Here is a 14653-nt window from a genome sequence, read left to right on the forward strand (position 1 = left end):
CTTATAGTTACTCATCCGTACCCAACTAATTTATCATATTACTCAACCGTGACGCTTGCGATTCATCATAGAAGTCTCTGCTTGGCCCTTTCTCCTTTGGACGCATCTCTGCCCGACGTGTACCTGTGAGACCTGTAGTTAATCATCCATGGCGCTTACAATTCGTCATAGAAGTCTTCTCTCGGTCCTTTCTTCATGCGATGAGACCCTTCTCCATCTGACATGTACCTGTGGGACTCTGCAGTTACTCATCAATGATGCTTGCATGTCATTATAAAAGCCTCCGTGTATCTGCAGGACCCTTTCCGACCTGTGGGACCCTTATGTACATGTGAGACTGTTCTCCATCTCGACCGACCTATGGGACCCTTCACGTGTACATGTTGGACCGTCCTCCATCTCCATTCGACCTGTGGGACCCGAAGGCCTACGGGACCCCTTCAGCATCAACCTATGGGACCCTTCACGTGTACATGTGGGACTGTCCTCCATCTACATCTGACCTGTGGTATCTGAATGCTTGCGTGTCACATGTATATATGTGGGACCATACTAACTATGGGACCCAACGGCTCACCTGTCACATGTTCCTGTGGGACCTCTTATGCTGTCGGGATCTAATAAATTAAAAAAGAACCCTCAACGCCTAGGAATCAAACCTGGACATGCAGGTAGTGATGCACTGACTTTACTATTGCACTAGATGCCTATTTGTATTAACATGTCTTTGAAGATGTTATAAACATTTCAATCTCGGTATGGATGCCATACACATTGACCTATAGTGGATATTTCCCTTCAAGTGGAAACAAATTTGTGCCCATTTGACTAGCGGCGGCGAATGATCCCCGGTGTGCTATGGTGGCTCCGACATCCTTTTGGAGGCTAGGCGGTAGGGCTTGCCAGTGGAGCACGGTGGCTTTGGCGTCCGTGTCCGTTGTGAGCCGCGATAGAGGCGAGTAGGCGACAATCCGCTCCGCAGGTCTCATTTCTTGCCTTTTCCTATTTGCTTCACTGTTTTGGTCCTTGCTTGAACATGAGGCATACAAGAAGTTAGACCATGATATGACGATGAAAAGAACTAGGAGGTGGCACTAGTTCGTTTTCTACCCGCTACTCTTGTTTGAGTTATATATATCTATGTGGTGCTATTCTAAATTTAGTTTTGTGATGGATAGACTTGATTTAGATGGAGTTTTTTCAGTTATTAAGGATGATCTAACTCCTATCCTTACCGAAGCTTTACTCCCCATGCTCACCATTGAAGACCAAGCTCCTAAAGTGAAGAAAGCTCAAATGAAGATTTACTTCTCATGCTCATCATTGAATATATTATGTTTCTACCTTAGGCCTTGTTTAGTTCAAACCAAAAACTAAAAACTTTTCAAGATTTTCCATCACATCGAATCTTACGGCACATGCATGGAGCATTAAATATAGATGAAAACAAAAATTAATTGCACGGTTTGCCTCTAAATCGCGAGACAAATCTTTTAAACTTAGCTACTCCATAATTAGATAATGTTTGTCAAATAAAAACGAAAGTGCTACAGTATCAAAATCCAAAAACTTTTTGGATCTAAACAAGGCCTAACTCTTATTTTGAGAAGACCAACTTCGTAAATTTAGCAATGGGCTTTATCCATTTTCTATTATTAGCTCAGTTTCATTAGTTTTTAAAATTACTAAACACTTGAAAGAGAAGTAGATAGGGTCTGGAAATACTAGCAGATCGAATGGGGAAGACGTAAAAAATTTAGTCTGGGTTTCCAAATTACGTACAAAATTTAGTCTGGGTTTCCAAATTCAGGGTGGAAAAAATCCCATGTATATATCAGCAGGTCTTCGACTCTAAACCCATCAAATACTAGTGACCAGCAAATACTTGATTATTCATTCTTTCATGTGCCTAGACAGTACAGACTGCTAATCATCAATATTAAAATGAAAACAACAGTTCGATGCATCTTGGTACGAATTATATCAGCAGGTCTTCGACTCTAAACCCATCAAGTAATAATGACTAGCAAATACTTGATTGATTATTCATTCTTTCATGTGCCTAGACAGTACAGACTGCTAATCATCAATATCAAAATGAAAACAACAGTTCGATGCATCTTGGTACGAATGACATTCACTGACAGCAGCACAGGTCCTTCCGAAGAAAAGCAGAGTAGAACAGGGGCAGAAAATACATTGTAAGGCGTGAAATTCCATTTTAAAAGAAGCAACAACAATGAGTAACCAACAAACTTTATTTAAATCAGTGAGTAGCCTCTCTCACGGATCAGTTCGGTTCTCCTTTTAATTTTTAAAACACAAGATAACAGATGACGATGCATCTCTTCTAATACTGGTACTAGAACTAGCTAACTAGCTCAGCATTCAAAAGTACTTAAACTGTAATTTGATTCGATTTATAGCACCCACCGGATACTGTCATAGCCGAAGATATAACTCAAGGATTTATGCGTGACCATCTTGAATCCTCCTCCTCCGCGAACCATCTCCACACCAGTGAGCAGCGCTAACATTGTGACTCCGCCGCCGGTGCCAACCAAAAGAGGGTCGTCGCCGCTCCAGTCGTCTTCGATGATCTGGGCAATGCAAAACCTGCCGTCGCCAAGATTAAGGAGGCTGGCCTTTATTGACTCCCAACCCTTTGGCATCTCGACGACTTCCCCGAGATGCTTCAGTGTTTGAGGTTCGCCAGCAGCTGCAGCAGCGTGAGTAGGTCGTACGCACAAAGCTGGTGCTCCTCGCAGGAGAGGCCCAGCCAGAGCTTAAGGTCGGGGATGTACTCGGCTCCACCCGAGCGAGAAGGGCAGATCCTAGCGGTGGCCGTTGGCTGGCCGCCATTCCCGTTTCGCCGTGTCGAAGAGACAGGTGAGGGTGGATTTTTCTTCGACGTCGTCGCCGTAGTTGTAGCAGGTCGCCGTCACGCAGATCGTGACGCCATCATCGAGCACCGCGTGGCAGCTGATGCGGAAGTCCCGGGGAAACGGCGGGGGTGAGAGCGAGTCCCACTGCCATGGCTTCTCTTTGTACGAGCGGCGTCGCAATGGCGATTTGTAGGTGCGGCGGCCGCCGAATGTGAGGACTCGGAAGCTGGGGTAGGAGCTATTGGAGCTCAGGACGTACATGTCCTCTTCTTCGGGAGGAGCGTCGGGGCGGGGTACGGAGATGGTGACGGGGTTGCATCCCTCGAAATCCAAGTTGGGGGTTCACCAGCGCGAAAAGCTGGTGCAAGTTAAATAGTCACGGTTCCAGTTGGAAGCTGAGGTCTGGTCAGGCAGAGACTCCAGGCGCGATATCGCTGCTGCTGTTGGCTTGGCCGCTTCTGCTTCCGCCGTCGACGGGTAGAAGAGATGATCAGACACGTTGAGGCGGTGCAGCAAGCATGTGGCGCTTTTGCAGTTCTCCGACACCATGTTCACGAACCGCCGCCGCAGCAGGTGGTTCATCATCTTCTCCCACTGCAAGATGCCCCTGCATCTCGATTCAAAATCAAAATGGGGGAAAAAAGATCAGATTTTTGAGGAAACTCAGATGAATCAGAGAATCAGAGGACAGGGGGAGCAGGATTAGGAGGACCACGCAAGCCTACCTCTTTTTTTTTTCTTTTTGATAACAGCGCAAGCCTACCTCGGGTAGATCCGGCTTCAAGGCAGGAGACCACGGAGGAGCGGCGGCGGCGGCACAGACAGATTGTGGAAATTATAAGGCGTACTTTTTCTATTCGTTAATATTATTTTTTTTATAATAAATCAACGAACAATATTTTCAATCATGACTTTTTAATCCAGCAAACAACCTTCCTCCACTTTCCTCTCTCTATATGCATTATGATGAGTTTTCTACTCCTATACTTACTAGTACGTATATAGACACTTGTACATGTATGCATGTATACTATTGGTATGTGGACATCCTTCCTAATAAATTTTCTATTGGTATGTCCATATACTTAAGTCGTGATCCATTAAATATGTATGTTTCCATTCTTACTCCTTGTAAAAAACAAGTATGTAATCATACGTTTTCTCAAATAAAATGCGTACGTACACATACTCTCTACCATACGTAGCAGTACGTATATACTCATACTCCTAAAATAATGAGGACGGGCGAAGAAGCAACCACGCCGGTATATATACGTCAACTCAACACACGCATATACAGATGGGGGCTATCGATTGAGCAGATATTTTAACGAGTTTGTTTGTGCACAAAATCCAATTAGATGGGAGTCACCAGCCTCTTAGCATGGCCACCGACTGTTAGCTAGGTCCGCGCAGGATTGCCTCTACCCTCACGTACGTGCGTATAGTATGGCGGGAGTACATACTCGTGGGAGCGTGCCTACACTACCTGGCGGGAGTAAATACTACTGGAAGTAAAAAGAAATTATAGGTCTGCTAGCCCTTTAGTTGGGCCATGGGCCGCATATTCCTCCTTACCGTAACCATTGAGTTTCGTTGGGCCGTATGGAGGCGGAGGAGGGCGATGGGCACCTATTCCACCGACAACAGCGAATCGAGGAGCTCGCTCGCCATGTCGTTGGCCTTAGCCGATGGAGGGAACGAAAGAAGGAGCGCCGCCATAGGGCGCAGAGAGAGGTCATGGCATGCGCACGGCGGCCAAGACGGAGGCGCCCGCAGCCGACCCGGAGGAGGAGCGCCGCCTCCTTGAGATCCAAGAGGCCGAGGCGGCTGTGGAGTCCGAGCGTGCGTGCCACGCCTTCGAGGACGCTGGGCGCCGGTGGCTCGAGACCACCGTTGCCCGCGCCGCGGAGAAGGGTGCGGCTGCTACGGCCGAAGAGGAGGCTAGGGCTGCGAAGGCTTCCACTCGAAAGGAGGTTATCTCTCCCCACTATTTTCATGCTCCTTTTACTAAAATATCATATTTAGCCATTGTATAATCTACACATTCCCTTTCTGCTGCTAGAATGAACTTGCTGGGCTAGTGATGGTTAGAAAGTAGGATGTCAGTTTCTATAGTCATCGTCAGAGGCAAGTATCAACCACCTATGTATTTTATAATCTGGCAGACTCCTATTCTGCATTTGGATGTATATATATGTTTTTGGTAACTTAATCCATCTGTTGAATCCTTTTTCCATCAACATGGTAATACATGCTTACATTTTCACATGTCTTGAATTCACTAGTTCATGTCTTAAAAAGTAAGTTGTATAAGCATTCTAATATAGTGATCTGATTACAAATTTAACTTACCTCTTGCAGCATAAAGATGATCAAGGAAACCAATCAAAAGAAGATAGTGAATGGGAATATGTTGAAGATGGTCTAGCAGAAATTATATGGAAAGGAAATGAGATCATTGCGAAGAAGAAAATAGTTAAAGTACCAAAGGGGTCCAAGGAAAAACTGGCAGTTTAAGAGGTCGCAATTCTATTCGTTATAAATTTCTATTGGTTCTGTTACTTATGGCTGCTTATGGTTAATTTTTTGTCGTACTGCTGATAAAGGTTACTCTAAATGTCTTGCAGGAAGGTAGACCTACATCAAATCCGCGCCCACCATAGTCTGATGCATTTGCTGCTCAGAGGAGAGAACCTTCTTTGTCTGCTCAAGAAGTACTTGACAAAGTTGCTCAAGAGACTCCAAATTTTGGAACAAAACAGGCATGCTCCATTCTTCTCTTTCTATTAGGAATTTAGGACAGGAATGTCCTGTATATTTCTTCTGTTACAACAGAAAGAAAATACAACTTATTCTCTACTTGCCATTCTGGCTTTTCCTGTTTCTTTTATTTCTATAGGATAAGGTCCATTGTCCATTTCACCTCATGACAGGGGCTTGTTGCTTTGGAGTGCGCTGCGGTAGGGTTCATTTTTACCCTGATAAGTCAAGCACATTGCTAATGAAAAACATGTATAGTGATCCAGGCCTTGCTTTGGAGCAAGATGAAGGGCTTGAGGTTTGTTAGAGGAATTTATCTAATGAATAACTTTGTATCCTTAAAGTACTATTTATTTATGTTTAAGGATGCTCAACTTTGGTTTCATGGGCAGTGCCATTTTAAGTTTTGATAGTTCAATACTTAAATCATGCTCATGTCAAAATAACAAGTATACCATTTTAAGATTGTAAGCCTTTATAAGCGGCCATGAGTATAAATAACTGACTGCTTGGAACCATTTCAAGATTTTTAATCTACTACTCAAGATAACTCTTGTTCCAAGTTTTCCTTGGCTACTCTTCAGAACTTTGACTTGAGGCATACAGTGATCATGCCAGTTGATTTCACTTGATTGAGGACGTCTTGAACTTTTGATATGCTCATGCATCCTAAATTATCATGGTCCTACTGATGTTGCTGAGCTTTTTTTTATGTTTTTTCTATAGCTATTAGTAATGTGTCCAATATTTGAAAATTGGCACGTCTTGGGTATCATTTATTAAGTAGATCCTTGGCAATTTTGATAGTATCTGGGATTTTTTTCTTGAAATTGTATCTAGGAATTTTTAATGTTGAACCATCGAGGAGTATTCTTTTATTGGACGTATTTATGACCATTAGGGTGATAGGTGAATCTATTTTAATCCTTATGTGCAAAGAAGAGTTCCTATCCATGGAAAATCTAATGTTGAACGATCGAGGAGTATTCTTTTATTGGATGTCTTTATGACCATTAGGGTGACAGGTGAATCTATTTTAATCCTTCTGTGCAAAGAAGAGTTTGTATCTATGGATTTCCCCTTCGTTGAAAATCAAGATCGTTTCAGGTTCTTCTAGTTGTTCGAAGAGGATCAAGAGCTCAAATAGTTGGCGCCTCACTATGGATGTCGTACCTTTGGAATTCCATGCGACATCTCAAACTGGTGCGCAATATGAGGGTAAAGAGCAACCCATGGTTTGCAGTATACTTGCTACGCATCGTGGGAGGCTCTGAGGAGGATAATGGTGATGGTAAAATCTACCTTCCTGATGATATATACATACCACAAACTGAGGAAGATACTGATCTTGATACATTAAATTACTACATATTCCTTGCCCTCAATGCCAATATGTCAAACAAGAGCTACATCACCTCACGAGCAATATTATCTCCGTGGAATGACTATCTTGATATGATTTACATGAAGATGATAAGCCATTTTCAAGAGGATGAGATGGTGTACCATAACTTTGACAGTGCGGTGGATGATCCACAAAACTACTAACTATCTGAGTTCCTCAACACTTTAACCCTAACAGTCTCCCTTTCACATATGTTAAAGCTCAAGATTAGGTGCCCAATCATAGTTCTAAGATCATTGACCCTATGGGTGGACTTTGTAATGGAACGAGGCAAGTGGTTCAAGGGTTCCAACAAAATACTGTCGATGCAGAAATTATGGTCGAAGACCGTACTGGAAAGCGAATCTTCCTACCATTTATTCCATTATGCCCCTCGGATAGATGTTCCCATTCTAGTTCAATTTTGCCTTGATGGTTAACAAGGCACATGAGCAGACTATCTCCCATGCTGGTGTTTTGCCTGAACTAGTGTTCTCTGATGGTTAGTTGTATGTTGCACTACTATAGCCACTACCGGATCGAACATTAGGATCCTTGCCATCCCACTTAGTGATAACAAGTATAATAAAAAAGACAAAAAATGGTATATACACAAAAAATATTGTCTACAAGAAGGTCCTTACTCTATGAGAAGGTATTATCTTTTTGTTTTATGTAAGTGTTATATTTTCTTTCATTTGTGTTATTTGTTACTAACATTTGTCGTATCCATCTGTATTTAGGTAATAGAAGAAGTCTAGGAACAATAGGAGACAAGTAGTGCACGATGATCTTATGGACATGTTACTGATTGAATATATTTATTATATTATAACATATTTTCAATAACTATATGTGAATTTATGTTTAATTTGTAAGGTGATGGTTATTATTCGTAACATGTCCTTTTTCTTCTATGGTTAATATTCATGTGGGTATTTGTCATGAGATCCTACCTATACCCGTAGAAGGTCATGGACATTCAACTAGTAATAAAAAGGTGTCACAAGATTCCCTTTTGTCATGGCAAGTGTGGCTTCTATTTTTTTAGCCACACTGTTAGTGTGGATTTCCTTAGTTGTGGTAAGGCCTTGTGTTGGATGCATATGTATCCACTTCAATTCAAATGTGTTGGAAGTAAATTGGAATATAACTGAATTTAATTACACTGAGATGAATATATTTGTTTTGCCGTTATGTGTTGGAGTGAAACTTGAATTAAATAATGCCCCAATCCAACCGAACACATGTGGACTGATGCCAAATCGAATACAACCTGGATGCATGTGTATGTGTATCCAATTTAAATCCATATATGTTGGAGTGAAAATTTAGTTTAGGGGGTGTTTAGTTCCTCTCATATTCCAAAAAATGGGATTTTGGTTCATCATTTTACAAAATGAAACTAAACACCATGCAAAGTTTTTTTTGGCAAAAAGGTGGTTATTCTCTGTTTTGGATTTTAGCCTCAAGAGACAAAAAAACCCAAAAGAGCTTCACGAGGCTCTCATGAGGACACTAAATTCTGCATTTTGGATAGAACTAAACTTGACTCTGAAAATTTTGGCATTTTGTATTTTTTGAACTAAACACCCTCTTAGTTACACTCTAACATATGTAGATGCACATAAAAAACTAATGCCTTATTTAGTTTCAAAAAGTTTTTCAATTTGGTTACTGTAGTATTTTCGTTTTATTTAGCAATTAGTGTTCAATCATGAACTAATTAGATTTAAAATATCCGTCTCATGATTTATAGGCAAAATGTATAATTAGTTTTTATTTTTATTCTATATTTAATCGTCTATGTACGTGTCTAAAGATTGAATATGATCATATGATGGGTGAAAAGTTTTTTTAGCTTGGAACTGAACCAGGCCATAACCCTAGCAGCATCCTAACCGTTGGCCACCTCGTGATTCACGACATGTGCGGCTCGAGCAGCACAGACACAGGCACAGCCGCACAGGCAGGCCAGAAGCGAGGAGCTCGTGTGGCGCAGACACGTCCCTATTTAAAACCTCCTCGCTCACTCAGCCATAGCCATCCCCAACACCCCCGGAAAGGAAACCCATCACACCAAATCCCCAACCCCAAACCCCCAATCCACCCTCATCCACTCCGGGCGGCCATGGCCTGCTCCTTCGCCGCCGCCACCACCGTCTCTTCCGCCCCCACCCCGGCCTCTAGGCCCCTCGCCGCTGCCCCGCAGTCCGTCTCCGTCGCCCGCTCCGCGGTCGCCACCGCCGCCAGGCCGCTCCGCCTCGCCGCCTCCAGATCCGCGCGGGCCACCAGACTCGTCGCCCGCGCCGGCGGCGTCGTAAGTTCTCTCGCGTCTTGCCTCGCCTTACCGTACTACGGGTTTGCTTCTCACCCCCTTCTTCTTTGCACTCACGGCTCTCGCCCTTGTGCCTCTGCTCTGCTCTGTAGGATGACTTGCCGCTGGTCGGGAACAAGGCTCCAGACTTCGAGGCCGAGGCTGTGTTCGACCAGGAGTTCATCAACGTATGTGCACCTCTCTCTCTCCGCGCAATCTCGCGTGGTTTATGTATGCTGTGGCAGCAGAACTCTGAAATGTTTCGTCCTCTCAAATTGCTCCTAAGACCCTTTTATGTGGCTGGCGATGACATTGCTCTTTGTGCTTTTGCAGGTGAAGCTCTCTGATTACATTGGGAAGAAGTACGTCATTCTGTTCTTCTACCCCTTGGATTTCACCTTCGTCTGCCCGACCGGTGAGGATAAAACATTAGCATTAGTATCAACAAGACACGTTTGGAGTGGGTCTACGAGATTCTGATAAACTAACGCCCGGTACTTGTAGAGATTACTGCCTTCAGTGATAGATACGAGGAATTCGAGAAGTTGAACACTGAGGTTCTTGGCGTCTCCATTGACAGTGTGGTATGTTATAATGCCCTGGTATTCCATGATATGATAGCATCTGTCAGTATGAATCAGTCTGTCAATTGTTCTTAAGGATAAGTGAGTGTAGTTGACATCTGATGCCTCCACTGTTCGTACGGGGATTGTTCTCTCATTTGTCATATTCGTAGTTAGCTGTTGAAGTACATTTCAGCTTTGATATGTGCTAGCTCATAACTGAAATAGAAATATTATGGTTGAACTGCTCATATAATGAGAAATTCATGTGCTACTTCTAGGTTATCTTTGGAGCACAACTGCTGTACTTGTATGTATGGCTCTTGAGCAGTCACATTATTTCTAAAATTAATTGTGGAAATTATGTTTATGTGGAGTTAGAGAAAAGTAGTTATACAAATACACAATATTCTATAACAGTAAGGTAGTCGCTGTGTAAGGGTGGGGCAGGGGTTCAGGGGTTTTCTCGATCTGTGTGAGAAGATCTTCTTAAGCCGGAATACCCTGGGACTGTCTAGCCACCGTGGATTGAGTTATTTTTTTATAACAGTAAGGTAGTGTTTCCTTTACACTTGCCGGTTTCAATATTTGGCAAAGTAGTATGACCACACATTCTGCTTTTTTTTCTCATGGTGAAAGATACGTGCTGCGCATTATCAATGTAACTATTAATAGAAAAAACCATCTACATGAACATAACAGCAATGACAGTAGGGATGAGAACAGTCGGAATGGTACTATAATACAGAATCTGAAAGCGGTTGGTGCCGGATTTTCCCCTTTTTATCAAAATAAGTAATGAAGAAAATGGTTGTGATAAAATCACAAAATGTCAACTTTCATGTTTTGATAGAAACGGAAATGTTATGATAATACGGAAAACGATATACCTGCTTTCACCTCTTAGTGACACGTCACTATCCAATATTTATTTCCAGATTTTCTATTGGGACTAAGAACTCACATTGCACTTGAGGCCTTAAATTTAACCTTTGTTGGTCCAAAGAAAATCTCTTCTTAGCTTCATAATCTTATTAAATTGATCATTTCTGTTCGCTAAAGTACTTTACAATTACAAATCTTTGGAGAACTGCATAGTCCCTCCATTTTTATTTTTTAAATATGCCCCATTGAGTTTTTACTATAATTTTGACCAACAATATTATTTAATTACTTAGATAAGTAAAGTGAAAACTAAATCAGTTCTAAAGTCAAATGTTTATAGAAGAGACAAATAGTCAAATAAATAAAAGAGTCAAAGGTTAAACAGAGGAGTACTATTAAAAATGCCCTAATGACTTGTATATTTGAAGTCTTTATACAGCTATGCTTGTATTTGTTATTACTCCCTCTGTTCCAAATTATAGGTTGTCTTGGCTTTTCTAATATCTAGACATAGCCTATATCTAGGTGCATAGCAAAAGCTATTTACCTAAAAAAACCAAAACGACCTATAATTTGGGACAGAGGGAATACCTTTTTATATCATTGAATGTATGTGGTCAAAAGTAGAAATCTTGACATAAATAGATCTTGGGTTTTGGTTACTGTGATTTCATCATAATCATAACTGTTGTTAATTGCTTTAGTGTTTGTTTGGATGCAGTTCTCCCACCTTGCATGGGTGCAGACAGACAGGAAGTCTGGTGGGCTTGGCGATCTTAAATACCCACTTATTTCTGATGTCACCAAATCAATTTCAAAGGCCTTTGGTGTTCTGATCCCTAGCCAGGTTTTTTTTTTCAACCACTGGATATTCTTCTCCAGATTCTAACCCTGTGGAGTCCTTTTGTTTTCCGTATTATGTTTCTGTTTGTTGCTCTCTATATCTGAATGTTCTTTGGGCAGGGTATTGCTCTGAGAGGACTGTTCATCATTGACAAGGAGGGAGTGATTCAGCACTCTACCATTAACAACCTTGCCATTGGTCGTAGTGTGGATGAGACCATGAGGACCCTTCAGGTATGTTCTATGTTGGTCGTGCTACATTTCTGATAGGCAGTTGCTCTGGACTTCAGAAATAAGAAGTTTTCTGTGCTGTTACTTAAAACCTAAAGTAAAATGAATATGCCTTTTGTGTTCATGGTGTTTGTGATACACAACTTGAACAAGATTCAACACTGGTGTGCATTTTACATGATGAATTGTTTGTCAACACTTGACAGTGCAATATAGTTCTCCATTTGCAGGGACAAAATAAACTGTTTCTAACCTTTAAATCATACTCTAATCCAAATGCTTTAAAATTACAGAAGAATGACTGAAAATATGTACATTATTTATGTGACCTACTTTGGCATTAGTGTACAAGGCCATTTTACTATAGTACTATACTAAATATAACTGTCAAAGTACTACACATACCACTTTTCATAGGGCAAGATGCATCATAGCAAGCATATATGGAAACAAGTGAGGCTCTTGATATGGGATGACGTTATGTAGTTTCACAATGAAAAATAAGCATAATCCCATGATTACAATTGTGGTACATCATTTGGGCATTTTGCTGAGCTGGTTTACGCCCTACCCAGTTACATAGCTGCTTTTGCCATTTTATACAGTCCACCGATAACAATCAGGAGAATATTGAAGTTGACATCTCATTTCAATGTTTCACCAGGCATTGCAGTACGTCCAGGAGAACCCAGACGAGGTGTGCCCGGCCGGCTGGAAGCCAGGGGAGAAGTCGATGAAGCCCGACCCCAAGGGAAGCAAAGAGTACTTCGCGGCCATCTAGACTCCCCGTCATTGAGAAGCTTTGCTACTCTATCATGGTGCCTGTTAAGTGCCCCAGCGGTAGGTCCTTGTGGAGTTTTGCGGAGCTCGCGTTTTGACATGCCTTTGTGCCTTGAACCGAGTGTGCTAGCCCTTGTGCTGTTGTGCATCCCGATTGAGTGCTGTTCTTTGCCACTTCGTTTAATTTTTCACCTGACGAATAAGGTTCATTTGGCACGTGATTGAGAGTTCACGCTTCTGGTGTAGTTTGCTGGGCTTCTGTTTGTAGCATTGTCTGGTAAGCTTCGCGTCGATGCTGATACTACAAGGCCTTTTCTAATTTGTGTGGGCAATTACAACGTGAGCTCAGTCCCTGGCCAAAGCTGGTATGCAAAAACGCGAGGCCCAGCTACCAGGGGCCCATAACTGAAGCTCCCTTGCTGTTTTTCAGGCCCGTAAGGCTTATTATCATTGTCGATCTGGGCTGCATTCATCCAGGACTTGGGCTGCATTCATCCAGGATCTGCAATAACTTATTGGAAAAAGTCTACTTTTCCTCCAAAGTTCGAAAACCACCCTCTTTAACTTTTTAAAAGTTAAAACTGTGTATTTTACTTTTCTGGAGCGGTTTCGAAGACGATTTTGCTATAGTGAATGGTTTTGCTATAGTGATGATGGTATTGTCTCTCTTTTTTAGTTATTTTAGATGATTTTTTGAAAAATTATAGTAAATTATAGAAAAATTATAAAATAGAAAATCTAATTTTTTGGACTCCACATAAGTAGATCTATTCAGTAAACATATAATATGGTGTGCTTTAGTACAAAGTTTTTGCTATAAAGGTTTTATATTTATCATTTTTTATTTATTTGGCTAAATCTTTGAAAAAATTATAGTAAGTCATAGAAAAATTATAAAATAGAAAATCTAATTTTGCTGGACTTTACATAAGTATATATACACCATGGACATATAATATGGGTATGCTTTAGTCTGACAGGACATATAATATGGGTATGCTTTAGTCTGACAAAATAATTATAGAAACTGCAGCTATGAATTATTTTAATTAATTATAAAAAAGTATAGATCTAAAATTACAACAAAAAAATGTATTAAAGCATACTATATTATATATTTACTGTGTAGATATGTTCATGTGGAATTTAAAAAAAATAGATTTTCTATTTTATAATTTTTCTGTAATTTACTATAATTTTTTTAAATATTTAGCTGAAATAAATAAAAAAGAAAAAGACAAAAAATTTATAGAAATACTTTGTACTAAAATATATAATATTATATGTTCATTCTATAGATCTACTGATGTAGAGTCCAATAAAATTGGATTTTCTATTTATAATTTTTCTGTTATTTACTATAATTTTTTAAAGATTCAACCAAACCGTAGCAAAACCACCGTTCACTATAGTAAAACCGCATTCGAAACCGCTCCAGGGAGGTAAAATTCACCCTGGGCACAAAATACCGAGAACCGAACAGAAAATACCAAGAACCGAACCAGAAATACCGAAACTGAATTTTTCGGTACCTTGTTCGGTTCCTAATTTTCAATAAATTCGGTACTTACCTCGGAGAACCAAATTTACCGAAATATGCTGAGTTTGAGTGTAGTTATATTATTAATAACATTATTTTAGTCTATTATATTTTATATATGTGGTACTATACTCATATAATTTTGTGGACTTGTATATGTATGTATTTAACAGTATTATTCTTTAAGAATTATTTCCAAATTATGTCAAAATTAGCTTTTGAACTTGTTATTATATGTTCATGCGATCAGTTCGGTATTTTTTTTCGGTAAATACCGGAACCGAACCGAATTAGTACCGAATTCGGTACCGATTTTTGGAAGGAACAGTACCTATTTTCTGAGAAACCGAATTTCCATAAGAACCGAAGTACCGAACTGAACCGAACCGAAGTACCGAATGCCCAGGGTGAGGTAAAATGTACGGTTTGTAAAGTCGTGGGAGGTGATTTTCCTGGCTTTGA

The 14653-nt window shown here is 40.8% G+C and overlaps 1 protein-coding gene and 1 pseudogene across 1 annotated transcript; both read left to right on the plus strand.

Moving 5' to 3' along the window:
- On the plus strand, positions 4491-6280 carry LOC8061021 (annotated as a pseudogene).
- LOC110434977 (2-Cys peroxiredoxin BAS1, chloroplastic) lies at positions 9036-12942 on the plus strand. The gene is made up of 8 exons (XM_021460138.1): positions 9036-9352; positions 9463-9537; positions 9683-9764; positions 9854-9933; positions 11519-11644; positions 11761-11874; positions 12536-12654; positions 12690-12942. The coding sequence occupies exons 1-7, from the start codon at positions 9164-9166 to the stop codon at positions 12650-12652; spliced, it is 783 nt and encodes a 260-aa protein (XP_021315813.1). The 5' UTR covers positions 9036-9163; the 3' UTR covers positions 12653-12654; positions 12690-12942.

Source organism: Sorghum bicolor, chromosome 4, assembly GCF_000003195.3.
Source record: "Sorghum bicolor cultivar BTx623 chromosome 4, Sorghum_bicolor_NCBIv3, whole genome shotgun sequence".
NCBI classification, from domain to species: domain Eukaryota; kingdom Viridiplantae; phylum Streptophyta; class Magnoliopsida; order Poales; family Poaceae; genus Sorghum; species Sorghum bicolor.